General features: G+C 41.4%; 1 protein-coding gene across 12 annotated transcripts in view; it reads left to right on the top strand.

The window, feature by feature from the left end:
* LOC138977037 (muscle M-line assembly protein unc-89-like) overlaps window positions 1-11,403 on the top strand; it is a 184,227-nt gene extending 172,824 nt beyond the window's left edge. For 8 of the 12 annotated variants that reach the window (XM_070349935.1, XM_070349941.1, XM_070349940.1 and 5 more), the window contains 3 exons: window positions 4,602-4,716; window positions 7,426-7,577; window positions 8,034-11,403. In XM_070349935.1, the coding sequence (XP_070206036.1) occupies window positions 4,602-4,716; window positions 7,426-7,577; window positions 8,034-8,193 (427 nt within the window). In that variant the 3' untranslated portion in view covers window positions 8,194-11,403. Of the gene's footprint in view, window positions 1-4,601; window positions 4,717-5,165; window positions 5,248-7,425; window positions 7,578-8,033 lie in introns of all 12 variants that reach the window. The other 4 variants (XM_070349931.1, XM_070349939.1, XM_070349937.1 and 1 more) reach the window with 1 other exon arrangement.
* Window positions 11,404-11,645: the final 242 nt, after the last annotated feature.

Genomic DNA, 11,645 nt, shown 5'->3' on the forward strand with positions numbered 1-11,645 from the left:
TGTTGTTAATTTCCATATATATTTATTGAATGATTGATTGATTGATTTATTGATTTTTCTTTATTAAAGTATTCATTTTCGTCTGCTGCTATATATACATTCTAGAATCATACTGAATATCTCACGCTCCTTTTTGAGCAGCGTCTTTGTTATGTCTTTTGTGACCTTGTCTTTACTGGTTACTTCCCTATCGTACGCTGTATGTTATTTTTCTTTCTTTCGTCCTGGTGGGCATTCATATTCTGCTGCTTACTGTAGCTTCTCTTGTGATGCATATAATCTCCGTACTATGTACATCTCCAACTCGGAGTGAACCAACCCCGTCTGGACTTTCTTATCCCTTCCCCTACTCTATCTCAACCCCCAACCCTCTCTCTTGTTTCTCTCTCTCTCTCCCTCTTTCTCTCTCTCTCTCTCTCTCTCTCTCTCTCTCTCTCTCTCTCTCTCTCTCTCTCGGCCGTTACGAGCGTACCATTAACTTTTCAATTCTGTCACCACAGGGCAGATAACCAAAGACTGTAGGACTTAAAAAATCATGATGTTAATGATGAACGTTGTTGATATGCAGTGTGAGTCAAGGTATCCCTGACTCTGACAAATGCAGTGATGTTCTTCGATTTGGAATGTTTGATTTTTGATTGCGTATTAATTACCCCAGTTCCCCATCATCCTTATGAGAGGCTCATTTCTGACACAAATAAACCATCGTATTCGTCTCTCTCTCTCTCTCTCTCTCTCTCTCTCTCTCTCTCTCTCTCTCTCTCTCTCTCTCTCTCTCTCTCTCTCTCTCTCTCTCTCACATACCGTCGATCACTTTACATGTGTAACCTCAATTAGCATGTTGCATGTTTCGCTTTCGATTTGTATGTTGCTTACTTTGTCATTTTGTTGTTTATGTTTATTTGCTTGTTTGCTTACTTGTCGATTGTTTGCTGGTTCGTTCGTTTACTTTGTTTAGTTGTCATGTTGCTTTACTTGTTTATCATTTATTAGACATTTGTATTAGAAGTAAGGACCGGTTGTAAGAAAAGGCGTTGCCTTAAACCTCTCCCGCAGTGGGGCACTGCGGTTATGAAATTAAAGGCCCCTCCTGTTTTTGGAACCGCAGGAGCTTTCTAGTTTGCTGTTAGGTAGATTTTTGGTTCCTCTTTCCTGTCATGCTCTCTTTTTCTTCATGAATTCTTTTCTTTTTTCTGCCTTCTTGCTCATTCACCTGTATTTTTTCCAAAAATCTCTTCTCTTGCCGCTTGTCTCGCGATTCATGTATAGTTTAATCTGTTAGTGTTCTGATGTAAGTCCAGCAGTAGATAGGTTAAGCCTATTTTAACATACTGGAAACTGGTAATCTTCCAGTAGGTATTAATTTAGTTCTACTAAAGCCTGCTGGGACACAAGTAATGGGTTAGTGCATTTGTAAACAGGAATCGCTTGACAAGTGGCCCCCTTCATCCCCCCCTTCCTCGTCCTGATATGGCTCTGCGTAGTCGGCTGGACGTTAAGCAACAAATAAACAAACAAACAAATCTCTCTCTCTCTCTCTCTCTCTCTCTCTCTCTCTCTCTCTCTCTCTCTCTCTCTCTCTCTCTCTCTCTCTCAATAACGATGATCTTATCATATCTTATATCTCTCCCCACGTACGCCACCCACCTTCTTCCCCCCTTCTTCTTGGCTGTGTTCGTCATAATAGCAGTAGGGTACATTCGTGAAGAATGACAAAATAGGTGCGAAAAGTAGAAGTGCCTTTCATATTCATACGAAAGATATAATGGTTTGCCTTAGGTCATAGGATCTTTTTCTTTCCGTCGGATTTATGTTAGTCAATGTAATGTTTCACTTTAACCCCAGAATAATGATGATAATAAAACTAAAAAATGTAATGCTTGTTTAATAATTTTTGTATATCTAAACTCAGAGGCAAAAGAAACGCAAATGCTGCAGTGAAGATGGCTTACCCATGAATTTTAATGTCGAATTAATTATTTCGGGTTAACAATAACAAGGAAACGGATTGACCGATACAAAAACCATACGGAAAAGTGTATTGGGATGAGAGCATGACGTGCCATGTTCCACTGAACACTGTTTGAAGACTGTTGAAAGTCAAAAGCGTGTTGCTCCTCCCTGGGCGTTGATGACTGTGGCGCACCTCCGGTACATGGAGAGGACGAGGTGATTAATTTGCTGCTGAGGGACCTGAGCCCACACCTGGGTCACGGCAGCACGCAGTTCTGCTGCTGTGCGGGGTCTCCGGGCAAGGGCATTAATCCTTCTTTGCATGGTGTCCCAAAAGTGTTCGATTGGGTTGAGATCCGGAGATCGAGCAGGATGAGGCAGAATGTTCACGCTGTTGTGACGCAACCTGTCCTGGGTAGCACGTGCAGTATGGGGACGGGCATTGTCTTGCTGGAACAGGCAGTTCTGGTACCTCTGGACAAATGGAACCACATAGGGACGCAGGACTTGATTGATGTAGCGGTCTGCATTGACACCATTCCCACGACCTTGGCCGACGTTCTGAAAGACGACAGGTCCCACTCGCTAATTGACACCAATGGCGCCCCATATCATGACGCTGGCACCTCCCCATCGATCATGCTGCAGGATGTTATTGTTAGCAAACCGCTGTCCAGGTCTTCGCCAGATCCGGACACGCCCATCGCCAGGTTCCAGGCAAAAGCGCTTCTCGTCCGAAAAAAGAACCCTCCGCCAGTCCCGATGGCGCCAGTGGGCATGCTGCTGGGCCCAGGCTAGACGATCCAGGCGATGCTGAGCTGTCAAGACGGGACGTCGAGCAGGACGCCGATTTACCAGGTTCTGCCCACCAAGGCGTAGGCGTAGAGTTCTGGCACTGACGGGTTGTCCATGCACCCCAAATGTGTTACGGGCTGTGTTGGCGGCAGTTTCGAATGCATCTCGCTGGTGTTGATGGATAAGATGGCGATCTTGTCGGGCTGTTGTTACCCGGGGTCTGCCACGTCCTGGTAAGTCTCCGGGACTGTTATTGGCATGAAAACGTTGCTGCAGGCGATAAACCGTGGTGACATTTACTCCAAATGCCCTAGCAACTTGCTGAACTGATTGTCTGGCATCAAGTCTCCCGAACGCCTGTTGGCGCTGATCTGGTGATAGTCTCGGCATCGCGCCTGTGTCGCAGAAATGAATGTTGTAACAGTTTTGTGAGTATGGTACAGCTTGCCTGAACACTCTGAACACGAAAAGCTGCTTTTCCACATTGTGCATGTGCTGAAAGTGGTCCCCATGACGGTTTGGGATCCCCGTCAACAAGACCTCACGTGTGACCCAGATAACGGCAAACACGGTTCTGACAAGATAAGACCGCTAAAACAACACGTGCAGAACATGCTAGTATCATTATTTTCTTTTTATTTCAAGTCCATAAAGGTTTAATTAACGCATCCTTTATTTGCGTTTCTTTTGTATATATCCGAGTATATATCCTAGCTGAAAACAAATTCAGAAAGAATCTGTGTGTGATTTATTAGTTATTGATCCAGCGCGTGCTCAGCAGTAGAGTTGTGTTGGGTTGGTTGTTCGTCTTTTTTGTCTTTTTTGTGTGCATGTCAGAGTTCTGAGGAGTCCCCCCGGACGTAACAAAAACTAACACTCAGTACATTTTTCAGTTTTTACCTACTCCAACATAGTCTTTGTTGGCTGCCTTTTAAATGTTTACAAACATTTGATTACCTTTATTGCGTCTTGTAAGTAGCTAATTATTTAGTGCGTATTTTAAAAGTATCAACATTCAACGAGTTACAAGAACATTCTAATGAACAGGTTTATCGCTGCAATGTGCAAGAGGACATTGAAGTAACTCACTTAGCATTACATAACAGCAAGTAAACAGGAGTAGTTGACTGTAAATCCTAATCCCTTTTCATTTCTCAAAGCTGCTAACATGAACATCGTTTTGGGAAAAAAAGGAGGCAGATAAAAAATGACAGCAGTCTAAAAGTTTTATCGAGCATTATGTTAGCAGTGGTGTACACTGGAACTCAAATGTACACTGACTTTCTTTTCTTGTGTCGATTTTCAAAATGGCTTGATGGGAAAAGTAATACTCAAAATAGTGTGTGTATTTTATTTTTTTCTGGCGCTCAAGGTGAAACCAATGATTTTAAACTGAACAGAATGTGGGGAAGACAACTAGTAGATTGATGAAGGACATTAAAATGTAAAGATGGAAATACTCCTTTGTGGGAGAACCCTTAATTTGGGCCTGCGTTTTTTTGCGTATTTTATCTTCTAGGATATTATGACTTCTTTCTTTTTCTGCTTAATGTTCCTTTATTTTATCATCCTTTGACAAAAACGGGCGGATACGTAGCAAAGTGGCAAGAAGCTGAAGAGAAAGCAGAACAAAATTAACTGCTTGTGAGTCGTGGTTTATGTGTTTGAATACAAGTTTTCTTCGATTATGAATCATTGTACATCTAGTTACTGATTAAGCTGGGGGGGGGGGGGGTGTTCAGTGTGCACCACTGACAATACATACACAGCAGTGTGTTAATTTAGTGCATCGTATGACGAGTAGGGCGTGAAGTGAAGAGTGCTTGTGACACGGGGCGGTCTTTGTGTTGTAGCGGTCTAGTGGCAGTGTCACTGGCCAAGCGGGCGGCCCACACCATGCGTCGCAACGCCGTGGTCATCAAGGAGGAGATCCTGCGCTTCGTCAAGGCCAACACGCAGGATTACGAGGTACTGGTCAGCTCTTCACGCCTCACCGCGCCTACACCTAACACTCTCCTTGCAGGCTGGCGGTGGCCGGCACTGGCCTGGCTACTTGCTGTGTCACCCAGCACACTGGCACACGTGCTGCACGCGTGCTTCTGACGTTCTAATCCAACGAGTGCTGAAACGGATTCCTGTGATGTCCAAAATGTCCGTTGTTCATCTGTTTGGTCAATTTACAGGAAATACTCATTGACGCACTTTTGTTTTGTTGCTTTGCAGCTACCTCCGGCTGGCTCTGTCCTGGGATTCTTACAGGGCAAGAGGATCATGTCCACACCATATGCTGTCCCTTCTCTGTCATTGTCAGGACGGATGTGTTTGTTTGTTATGAGGAACTCTCATCTCTGTTCCGTTGTATTCCTCGTATTCTATTGTGTGACTTAACAGTATGTTTTCCTCTTGGTTCATTGAAGCAAGCCGTCCATGGCCCGCAGTCCCAGTGCCATCAAACAGGTCCTTCTGGATTGGTGCAAAGCCATGACGCGAGAGTATGAGGTAGTAGCCATCCCGGGTGGAGGCCTTTCGGTTCCGCACTCTACCCCCCTCCCTCCCTGCCTGTCCGGATTGCTGCCTGCTTGGGAGCTCTTGTTTTTTTCTTTTCCCTTTTTGTTTGGGATCTGAGAATGCACTAACACGTTGGCAGTCTTATGTTCCCTTGTTCTGAGGATGTGGTTTCAGTTGCGCAGGATACTAACTTCAAGGCTCCTGCATGTAGATTTTGGCTGTTTTTCTTTTCCTTTGTTGTTTAAATGCGCCTACCCATTTAGAACATTCCCTCAATTCCTAGGTTTTTTTAATGTTCCCCTCATCCCCGAGACATTTAAATGTTGCACATAAGCATGATATGTTTGCTGTACATTCCAAGTGTTTTACCCAACTTTCACACTTTCGAATAACCCGTGTTTCATTTTCCCCTTTCCCAGAAAATAAAATGGTGTATTTTCCTGTCATCGTCTTGCTTTTGTCTCTTCAGAGTTGTAAATAAAATCTACTTATTTGTGAAGTTTCCACTCTGATTAAAAGAAGAAAAAGAAATAATAATAATGATAACAATAATGTTCGTTGCAGTTTAACTGACAAGCGATATTCAGATTTTACATCGGCTTTTGGGATAGGTAAATGCAAGTGATGGTTATAAAATGGCAACAGTCAGTGAACTCAAAGCAGATCCTTGCAATAGGCGTTTTTATTATGGTTAAAATAAACTGAACCAAGCAGTAATGCATGATAGCAGACATGGGCAAAAGGCTCTTTTTTTTAAAAATTTCTCCTCGCTGTAGTTGGTGGAAGAGCTTGCTGTGCTGTTTAGGTGTGTATGGTGACATGTGTTTACGTGTGTGTGTGTGTGTGTTCGTTCGATTTAGAAAGGCAGAGATCGGACATTGTTCCCGAAGCTTGTCAATTGTTGTTCTTTTGCTCGCCCATTACGACGAAGCCATTTTGTTCAGTTTCTAATTTGCCTTGTTGGGTTTCAGTTTGGTTGCATGGTTTAGTGTTTTAGTTTGGGCAGCTTTTATTTCGAGCTGCGCAATTTTTTTTATATTTTTTTTATACCAGATAGTTGTTGTTGATGATGTCATCAGACGGGGGCTGTTGCAGTAGCATTAGCTGTGGTGCTGGTATGCTGGTGTTTGTGTCTGTAGCTGACCGTGTGGTCGTGTTGCGGGTTTTGTCAGGGTTGGGTTTGTCATCATGTGTTTTTTTGCACAGACTTTTGTAACTGAAGCACCATGGTCATGGCTGACTCCTGCCTAGTTTTGTCATGCATCACATTTTGTGGCTGATTTGATAGAATCGATGTCAAAGCTTCAACATAGAATTTAGATATTCATATATACAATAGGGATTGTTTTCTTCTGAAAAAATGCAGCCTTGTAGCAAGTAAATTGGAATAAGCGATGTACACAAAAGCAGTAGAAACATCAGCAACAAAGGAGACATTATTTGAATGATTTGAGAGAAAAACCGGTGAGAAGTTACAAAAGTCTGTGTGTAAATGTCAGTAAATCACATCTTTGTGCTTGGATAGCTTTTCTAAGGTTGGATAATGGCAAAAAATGGATTTGACTGGTTATTTCTGTGTTATTTTTATTGGATGAAGCCATGCTTGCAACATAAGGGCTTTCACAAGTGAGAAGAATGTCAAAATAAGGTATTTTTCTTTGTTAGTGTTGATCAGTAAGATACCATGCCATATGCTGCTTGTAAATAGCATTTGATTTTTCAGATCAATTTTTAAAATGCGCTTTTTAGCAATGTAGGATTGTTTTGCTTCTGAATGATATGATTTACCTTGAAGAAATCATTTTTAAGATTTCACTTGATAATATATTTTGATAAATCTAAGTCGTATTTTTTCGGTTATGGGTTTGTATTTGTTTAAATCTGAAGTGCATGTTAAAACTGTTTCATTGCACTTTGTTTTGTAATTGTTTTAGTTTGAGATTAACTTCTTTAATAACAAAGCATGTCATGTGAAGCCCCAAAGTTGATAGTTCTAAATAAATTATCAGTACAATATTTGGTCTTACTACATGGTATTCGAATGTTTCAACCAAGAATATTTTTGATTTATGACTGTTGCTTGCTTCTGGCTTCTGGACACTGTTTACGTGACGCGTTTGGTGTGATGACGCAGAGTGTGACGTGGTGTGTGTGTTGTGTTGCCCACAGAATGTGGAGGTGACCAACTTCTCCTCTTGCTGGAACACGGGGATGGCGTTCTGCGCCCTTATCCACCACTTCTACCCCGATGCCTTCGACTACTCGCAGCTGGACCCCAAGAACCGCAGATATAACTTTGACCTGGCCTTCGACACGGCAGAGTAGGTTCATTCTTTTTGCTGTGCTTTCCTTTATGCTCTGTCACCTCTCGTGAGAGGACACAGCAAAGGGGCCAGTCTGAAGTATCCCTTCTCTCCAGGTGTCCAGTCATAACAAGGATGCTTTGGTCAGAAGTTGTTTGCAAGCGACTGAAGAAAAATCAGTCTAAAAACCGCAGCACATATACATATTCACATTTTTCTGATTGTTTAAACAAAATGTACTTTAGATATGCTGTGGTTTGTCTCTAAGCTAACTGCCAATGCCTTTCTCACGCAATATGCAGTTTCTTTCTGCAGCTTGTAATTTGTTTCAGCAACGCTCTGTATTTTCCCCCTCCACGGACATTAAACCATCTTACAAACGTGAGTCATGAAGGCTTTGCTTATTTTTCCTGGTTTGTTTCGTTGACGAGTTTTTTGTAAAGTGTGTGTGTGTGTGTGTTTTGTGTCGCTCAGGAAACTGGCTGACATCGCGCCACTGCTGGACACGGACGACATGGTGAAGATGAAGAACCCGGACTGGAAGTGTGTCTTCACCTACGTGCAGTCCATCTACAGGCATCTCCGCGACCACGAGAACAACAAGGCCAAGGTCCCTGCCGAAGCTGAGTCGTAGGACGGGTCACGGTCGAGTTCAAGTTCATTGCCATGCAGGGGAGGGGAATGTGGGTCAAGGTCAAACATTGTTTTAATTAAACTGGGTGTGTCGATGAATGTTTATGGCGTCCGCGTGTGTTGCCACACGGAGTTTTCGAGAGTCTTTTTGTTTCATTATAGGAACTCGGAGAAAAGGTCAGGTAGTGGCGTTAGGCCATCAATAACTAAGAACTGTCTTGTGACTTAGTGTAACACGGCTGGGAGTCAAAAACGAGAGCGATTGTCACGTACGTGTATACTGTATGCATTTAACCGGTTTTTTTGCCAGTTCTTTATGAGTCCAAACTGTGTAGCTTCACAACTATGGTGTTTTTTCTCTTCAACAAAGAGCATGACGTGATTCTTCATTAACTATGCATACAAATGTTTGATGAAATAACATTTTTGGTGCCCGTCATTCGTAAGTGTGTTTTGTCACTGGTGTGCGAAAAAAAGGTTTCTTTCCGCAAAGTGCCTATTTGTCCTCTGCAGGTTTATGTACGGTGAAGGAAAATGACTTCAGCGTAGTCTCGTTCGTGGTTGTCAGCTAATGACTTGTCGCTGCCACTATGAAACTATAATGGAACTCGGATGCGCACTTTTTTAACTCTGCGAGTTTTCTGTCGTTTCTATGCAAAACAGCTTGGCTAAACCTTTTTAACAACCTTATTTTGAGTTTGCTCGTGTAGCGCAATTTCTTTCTATTATTAAAAACGAAACTGTAAACCCTCTGGGGGGGACGATGAAGCAGACGAGAAAGTCCGATAAAATTTATCTCGGGGTGATTATTGCTTGACATTTATTTCTGAGTTGAATTTATTTGTACTGTCTGGTGCTGAAATGTACAGAATAGGCTGTAGATCCGCTGAAATGCATTATATGATCTTGTAAATACAATTATTGACACGCAGGGTCAATCTACTGCCAATATACAGCTTTAACCTTGCACAAGACTGAACATGCTTTGTGTAATTAATGTAGATCCCTCATGACGGCAATACAGGCTTTGTGGTCCGTTTGATACTGACATTTTGTGCTGTTTGTCTGCGCCTTGACACAAAACCTCGACGGTACAGTATGTACGTAGCATAGTTCACTATCAGAATAATTAGCTAACAGTGTTAGAATTCGTTTGTTTTATATGTTGTGATTTTCTACATACACAAGTAGTGGCACTTTCAAGGATTGCATCAAACATCGTTTCAACCACGCAATTCCATCTTTTATTCCCTGCAAGTTGTGTACTGGTGTGAAGTGTTGTGTCCTTTTATTTATGCTGTGATAGCATTTGCCTATCATTTCTGTGATAGTAACTAGTTCAGTCTTGTACACTGTATTAGTTGTTGTAGGACCTGTTTTAATCTGTCATTTTTACACAATTACATGTCGTTATCCTAGCGGCATCTTGTACATTTAGTTGTTTGTATTCAAGTTGAAACTTCTACGATAAAATAAACATCTCAATGCCTGAACTTTTAATCGTTATAATGTACACGTTTATATGGAACTTTGGTTCTGCGGGAATTTAAACATCGGCAACTGTAGTGCATTGCCATTCAAGATGCTGAGTACACGCAAAAGCCCTCCAAATCAAACAGAATATGCAATCAATAAGTACTTGACACGTTAGCGTTTTTTCATGTTTGTCATGCCTAGAGTGCATTGTGTGGATTTATTATTGATATTATTGTTTATCTACAGCATTAACCAAAAAAATGACACAGTTACCTGGTGTAAAGAAGTCTGTCATCTATTCAATGTTAATGATTCAGCACATCGAATTCGAGTTAAAAATTCACTGCTACGCCGGTTTTGTACTTTTGAAAAAAGTTCTTGATTTTTTCCCCCCGGGGTGTATGAGTAGAGTATAAGTTAGGCTTTGGTGTAGTTTCAGGACTTATGCAGTCAGTTAATGTTTGTAAGGCATTTATAACAATAATGTTAATAATAATAATAATAATAATAATGATGATGATGATAAAAACATTGTTACATTTAAGAACTTATATAAATACACATGTATTCTGAATGTAGATTTCACATACCATTTGTGCCTTCATTATGCCATTTTTTTTTGTTGCTACTGAAGCTGTGAGTTACTTCCATAGTAATCACTTCTTGGCGTCCACATGTGTTCACAACGCAGTTCGCTGTTCTGTGTAGTTTTGTGCTGTGACTGGTAGGCATGTATCTCAGGTTCACGCTCTTGATAGTCAATAGTTTTATCCAAAATATCTTCTTCTATAATTTGTTGATATGTACATATTATCATTAACAACAGACTTTTTCTGGTTGACAGTGTAGTTGACAAACTAAGTGCAAGTTGAGTCAACAACACTTAAGCACTGTGCCGTCATTTTTGTCAGTTAAGGCCAGTAGTCGTTTAAATATAAATGTTCATATAATATGATATTAGGTCTGTCTTTCTTAGTATCTCTCTTCAATTCTTTCTCTCTTTGCCGTCAATGTATCTTCATCGCGGTGTTTGTCATATCGTTTCCAGAAGTTATAACACACCTTTTTGAAGTGAGTGCAGAAAACGACAATAAATGAGGCAGTGGCATGGCGGGTCAGGTTGTTTCTGACGAGGACTCGGGAGCGGGGATGAGGTACGGGTTAGGGGGGGGGGGGGGGCGGTGATGACCAGGTGGGTTCTCTCTTTTAGCCAATGCCTCAGTGCCAAAGTCGCATGCTTAACTTCTTTGTCGTCACCGAATTTCTGGACAAAATTCACGTCAGCTGAAAGTTCAACATAATCAGCGACTTCTTGCAAAACTAAAGTTATTGTGATTAAAATGTTTCTCTCAAAAATACACAGTCTCCGTGAAAGCAAGGTTCTGATAGCAATTGATAAGACAAAAACAAGGACATCACCCTGTCGTGTTTTCTGTGTGAGATGTAGTTGTTGAGTACAGACAGTTAAAACAATGATGGTAGTAGGTGTGTTGTGTATTTCAAGAAAGAAGAGAGAGGACGCAAGAAGTATAAAGAGACGGACATGTGGGAGAATTCATGTTCCGTTGCATTTATTTTGTATGTGTAATCTGTGTACACACTTGTTATTTTGTTTTTGAGTTGCGATCGTAGCTTGTGAATGTTAGCTTTTTTGTTGTTGAAACGTTGTTGAATTACTGCGTACAGTATGTATACTCATGTTTTGACTAATAAACTTTTATTTGACGCTAAAGCAGCAATGTGTGTTTTGGGCTGGTTTGTGTGTGGATGGGTCAGTGTCGGTTTGGATGAGTTCATTGTGTTTCTGTGAGTAGAAGTGAATACTAGGAAGTAGAGAGAGAGAGAGAGAGAGAGAGAGAGAGTGTGTGTGTGTGCAGATACAAAGTAATACAGAATAGATAATATAAAAAGTATACAAAATGATAATGTGAAGAAAAAGAAGTGATAAGACGATAAATGGGCCTATGAGTCTGTACA

Source organism: Littorina saxatilis, linkage group LG9 (genome assembly GCF_037325665.1).
Source record: "Littorina saxatilis isolate snail1 linkage group LG9, US_GU_Lsax_2.0, whole genome shotgun sequence".
Taxonomy (NCBI): domain Eukaryota; kingdom Metazoa; phylum Mollusca; class Gastropoda; order Littorinimorpha; family Littorinidae; genus Littorina; species Littorina saxatilis.